The sequence below is a fragment of the Empidonax traillii genome, unplaced genomic scaffold (genome assembly GCF_003031625.1).
Source record: "Empidonax traillii isolate 1590-97213 ecotype Southwest subspecies unplaced genomic scaffold, ASM303162v1 scaffold108:size1079785, whole genome shotgun sequence".
In the NCBI taxonomy this organism is placed as follows: Eukaryota; Metazoa; Chordata; class Aves; order Passeriformes; family Tyrannidae; genus Empidonax; species Empidonax traillii.
Genome location: NW_020955301.1, coordinates 765,963 through 771,841, shown reverse-complemented (window position 1 = coordinate 771,841; position 5,879 = coordinate 765,963). Strand labels below are relative to the sequence as shown.

The 5,879-nt window shown below is 44.5% G+C and overlaps 1 protein-coding gene across 1 annotated transcript in view; it reads right to left on the bottom strand.

Annotated features, from left to right (window-relative positions):
- The window catches only part of LOC114056936 (E3 ubiquitin-protein ligase Topors-like), a 2,952-nt gene extending 2,827 nt beyond the window's left edge, over window positions 1-125 (bottom strand). Inside the window, exon 1 of the mRNA XM_027882601.1 lies at window positions 83-125. Coding sequence (XP_027738402.1) covers window positions 83-125 — 43 coding nt within the window. The remainder of the gene's footprint in view (window positions 1-82) is intronic.
- Window positions 126-5,879: the final 5,754 nt, after the last annotated feature.

Sequence of the window (5,879 nt, the reverse complement as noted above, 5' to 3'; positions counted from 1 at the left end):
GTTTCCTTCTGTTGGGAGACTATCCCCATAGTTTCCTTCTGGTTTCTGGTTCAAATTGCATGTATTTTTTTCTTGTCAATACTCAAAGACTCCTCATACTTTAATGAGGTTTTTATACTGTCCATGGAGGTGTGTGGGTCTAGCCATAAGACTTTCATTAAGACTTTCCATTGCTTCAGCTTATTTACAAGCATTAGGAGTCATTTGCAAATGAAATGTAAAATGATAGGTGGAACAAGTAATAAGAAACCACAGCTATATAAATTGGTATTTCTCTATCTGCTTGGCATGGAAATTCTCAGTGTTACTGTGTGAGACTGTTTTCCTTTGGGAAGAGGAGCTGTTGAATCTATGATGTGACTCTTATAACTCTTGGTGGTGGCTAGATAAACAATCCTAGAATAGTTGCAGTTGGAAAGGATCTTTAAAAGTCATCTAGTTCAACCCCCCCTGCAACGAGCAGGGACATCTTCAACCAGATCAGGTTGCTCAGAGTCCCGTTCAGCCCGACTTTGTTTCCTGGGATGGGGCAGGCACCAGCTCTCTGGCCCACCCGTGGCAGTGTCTTACCACCCTCACTGTAATGAACATCTTCCTTATGTCTGATCTAAACTGACCCCCCTTCAGTTAAAACCATTACCCCCTGTTCTATTGCAACAGACTCTGCTTAGCTCAAAAAAATACTCCACAAAGCTTATCAGGTCTGGAGGGCTGAGGGCTCAGGCTGAAGAGTCGTCAAATTAGATGAGGAGTCACCAGGATTCCAGCAGAAAATGCCTTCAGTTCCTGAACCATCTGCTAAAGGGCTGAGTTTTCACCAAGTTCCTTGAGATCCGTTATGGAAACAATCTGAAAGATTCTTGACCAAATCTAGGACTCCCAGGAAAAGTAGTTAAAAGATGTACAGTGTGGGAGCAATAGAGTCTTTTTGAGAGGGGAGACCAGGTCAAACACCAGAAAAATAATGACCTGAAGGAACAGATGTTCAGCTGATACTCAAAAGAGTCAGATCCACGGCCTGGCTCCCTTCACAGAGGCCTTTGGCCAAACCTTTCTACACTCATTTCCAGATGAGAATGATGGGACTTTGGCTGTATTTCTTCCACTTCCTTTCCCTGAAGTGGAAGTACAGAAGAAGTACAGAATCAGACAAACAATAAAAAATATAAAAATTACCTTTCCTGATAAACTGAACACCCCAACAAAACAAGTATCTTGCTCTGCTTCAATCTTCTCCTTCTTTAGCCTGCGGGAATTGTTTCAGGTCATGATTCAGCTGGGCCAGGTGGGCAGTAAAAATTAGCGCTAGGGACGTGTTTCTCAGTAAATGCATTCTTGCTTTTATATCTGACAATTAGTGTAAGGGGGAATGATTACTACAAAAGCTCTTCTCAAAACATGGATAGTTGGGTAGATAGGTAGGTGAGTAGGTGGATAGGTAGGCAGATAGATGGACAGGCAGATGAACAGACAGACATTAGAGCTGTTGTTTGTTATGTCTCAAAAAATATTACTTACAAATTTAATATAATTTTATATTAATCCTATGAAGCTTGCCCAGTAGAAAATTTAAAAAATTAATATATATATATGCTAATTGTATATATAATCAAGACAGAGATCCAATGGCTACATCTAAAAGGAAAAAGTATAAAAATCATACAGTAACATCTCAGATGGGCTGAATTATTTAAATACTTTATCCACTTTGTTTTCCCAAGTCATTGGTTCTTATTCATACCCTCCTCAAAATTCATTAATCTGACACCACTGAAGGCAATGGAGTCTACTGAACTCTTCATGGGGAAAACCTGTCATTAATGACTGACCCAACACACGACTCAAAATTATTTCTGATTTAATTCTGTTTAGTCAGTCAGATACTTTTCCAATAGATTTGCTTTAGTGGACCTAAGATTCCTTTTGCAAATAATTTTTGTGGTCCCGAAACTGCATTGGTCAATCAGTAACATTTTTATTCCACTGAAAAATAAATTAGAAGTAAAATGTTCCCACTTACCATTTAAGTTAAAACGTGACATCATGTGTGCAATTTTAAATGAGACACAAAATGAGCAGGTAAAAGCTGAGTGCATCAACAGCATATTCATGTGCTTTAACAGGCACCAGAAGAGTTGTCCATGCATACAGGCAAACTTAAATGTGAAACAGACAGCTGCAGGGTATCACAAAGAAAATATTCCTCACCACGTTCTTTTTGTCCTTCATAAGACCATTCTAAGGCCCCACACCTTTGATCTGGTGAGGGGAATTAATGCCAGATACAGCTATGAGTGCTTACTGAAGTCATGACAAATTAATTCCCTGTTAGAGGCAATGAAGTTGATTTTCAACGTCCCAGCCTGTGAAGCAAGATCGGTCACTTGAGAGAGCAGCGATGGTAGCAGTAAAATCAGTAGCATGTGACAAAGAGGGTGCATTGAAGCAACGACAGCATATAAAATGGATTGTTGGAATCAAAAAAGGCTCAAATGTGCTTTGGATTTCATGGCTCTGTAGGAATGTACAAGGAATGGGAACAAATTCCTTGCTCCAAGTTACTGTTCTCTTGGAGTTTCTGTGCACACACTCCCACATGCACAAGGATGTTGTCCAAGATGAAGATAATTGCAAATGGTCATGTGAATTAGGGGCTGATTGTTTTAACGAAGACAGACCCTTTTTAGCCATCTTGCCACTTTCACAGTCGTTTGCACTGCAATAACCAAAATGGAAGGATATAAATTTTGCATCTGGCCTCTGATGACTGTAAATAACCAGAGTCTCTGATAAAATAAAGCAGAGTCACTGGTCATGCCAACAAAACATTGCAGTTCCCCTTTGAGCCTTGTAGTATCTGTTCCTTAACACAAATGGACTTGCTGCTGCTGGCAACCAACACATTGGAAGTGGTTAACACAAACAGATTGAGAAACCAGTAATTTGCCCCACCAAAATAGCAGGAAATATATAATCCACTCTCCGGGCTCTCATATCCTCAGTATATATGTATTTTGTCTGAAACTGCTGGAAGACTTAATTTAAACCACATCTTGTTATTTTTTTAGTAGCTCGGGAAAGGGAAAGCAAGTAAAAAATGTTGGGGAGAAAACATCTGTAAGCCATACCAACAAAAAGGTCTGACCTAGCTCTGTCCAGGATCTCGGGATTAGTTTTCCTTACTCCCTAGGAGCAAACTGTAATCCAACATCAAGCACTGAAGAATGTCTGTAGGATGTTCCCTGAGAAAACTCCTGACAACTAGTTCATCTGTAATAAGAAGCGAAAAGGGACATTTTTCTCTATTACCAATTTTACTTGCTGGTACTATCCTTCTCTCCCATATAAAAGTGATACAGAATATTACAAAATAAAAATTCCAAATAAATAAATGTACCTTGGTTCTCTGGTGCTGTTCTAGCTATGCTTAATGAAATATTACTTTACTTGTTGTTAATTGGTAATTTACTCCTAATTTTCTGCATCACATGCAATTTTACATGCAACAGAAGCATGGCACAAAGGCAAGACCTACTTGAATCAGACTGAATGAAGCACTTGATATTCCTCACTCCAGGATATGACAATATAGAATCATAGAATCATTTTGGTTGGAAAAGACCCTTAAGATCAAGTCCAACGATAAAGTGAAAACCCAAGTGCAAATCCAATCTTTTAAACCTTATGGCTTTTTATTTAAACCTTCCCTCCTTCAGGGAGGGAAAACGCTTTACTTTCAGAGGCACAGGACAAATGCTTATGCCAAGCATGATATCCTGACAGCAAAACATTGAAGGAAATGTCTGGCTAAAAGTGGGGTATAATAGGAGTCTGGGATGTCTTCTGTTTAACCAGTGGGCAAAGTGAAGGAGAGCCACGTGAGGTTTGCTAAACCGGGGAAGAGGAGGAGGGGCCAGTCAATATGTGCAAGAGCAGGCTGCCATCCACAGGGACAAGAACATCCACAGGGAGAATAAGTTAAAAAAAAATCCCATCAAATTCAGCAAGGATGAAAGGCCAGAATGAGAGCAGAGATTATCAGTTCCAGCTCAGCACTTGTCAGACCAAAAATGGGTCCTCTATCCAGGGACCTGCATCCAGGTCCTGAACCATAAGTCAGCCCAGACACTGGGAAAACAGAACAAGTTCAGAGGAGGCCACCAAGACAATGGGGCTAGAGCACTCACCCTGCGAGGTGAGGCTGTAGGTCCAGGCCTGGTTCAGTCTGGAGTCAAGACAGCTGCAGGACATCTGAAAGCACCTTGAGGCCATAGGGATGGGATCAAGAGGCAGAGGCCAGGCTCTTCAGGCAGGTGGCAGGAGATGATGCTGGCACCATCAGCTGAAACTAGAGAGGTTTGGGTTGGAGGTAAGGAAAAGGTTTTTCCCTACAAGGACAAGGCAGTGGAGTGAGGGCTCAGAGAGGCTGTGCTATGTTGGAGGATTTCAAGCCTCAACAGCCTAAAGTCCCAGGCAGTGTGGTCTGTCCAGATGAACATCTCTGCTTGGAGCAGGAGGCAGATCTTCTGATTTGCCTTCTAGGCTGAATTATTCCTGAATTCTAAGGAAAGAAAAGGGAAAGGAAGGGGAGGAGAGGGATAACCCAGACTGTGTTATTGTGTGGTGGTATGCTGTCCACTCGTGTGCATTACAGGCCATTCCATATCCTTATTTACCATCGTGGCAGGCTGCTGCTTCATAACCTTTGCCTTGGCAACACCGTCTGACATGAGATATTCCCGGTGACGATATTCCCAGTTTACAGACAGCCTCAGGGAGAAAACGGGATTAGAAAACCCATGGGTCAAAGTAAAGTCATGGAGACCCCATGGGTTTGCGGGACGGCGGCAGTGGGGGCTGAGGGACGGCGGCAGAGGGGCCTGAATGATGACGGCAGAGAGGTCTGAACGATGGCGGCAGCGGAGTCTGGGGACGGCGGGCGGAGCGCAGCGCCCCCCTGTGGCCTCGCGCCGGGGGGCGGGGCCGGGGCGGCCCGCGCGCCTCGGCCGTTGGCGCTGTGGCGTTGCGGGGCCGCGCGCGCCCCCGTGTGTCGCGACTGTCGCCGACGGCGGGCGATGGAGGAGCCGCCCCCGCCGCCGCCGCCCCCGCCCGCCGCCGCCAGCCCCGACCCAGCTGACCTCGAGGCTGCGTTCCAGGCGCTCGAGGAGATGCTTTCCTCGTCCCACCCTGAACTGGCTGCGTTTCTGGAGGTGACTGCGGCGCAGCGGTGCTGGGGGTGTGCGCGGAGAGGCTTTCGGTGTTGTCACACATCTGAGAGGAAAAGCCGTCTATAATTAGGGGTTTGCTTGTTAAATCAGTATTTTAAAAAGAAGAGGGAATCAAAAGTATCTCGCGTTAATGAGCATGAGACGTGTTAAACTCTGTTGGCCAAGTTTGGCTGCACATTCTTACATAGTGCAGATGCATTTATAGTGATGAAGTGCCAGCTTTTTAGATAATAACATAGTGTCTTTGGTCTTAAATCAAGGAGTATTTTTGCCAAGGATTTCAGCTGAAAATTCTGGGAAAGGATTTTTGTTGAAAGTTCAGGGAAATGGTTAGATTGAGTTATTAACTTCCTGTTTTCTGTGGAAAATGCAATTTATGAACATTTAGTTCTCCAGTTAGCATCGTCAGTTGTTTGTGGTATCCTGCAGGTTGTGATTGTCCTTTGCTCTACCTGTGCCCAGTTGGGAGCCCCCGGTGGTCCAGGGGAAAATTCACTGCACTGTCACTGCAGAGATCCGGGTTCGATTCCCGGTCGGGGCCCCTCCCCGGGCAGATGGAGCTCGTTAGCCCGTAAGGCAATCCATCTACGTCCTGAGGACCTCACTGCCACCGTCCAAGCGTGCTTGGCCCCGGCAGATGAACCTCAGGAT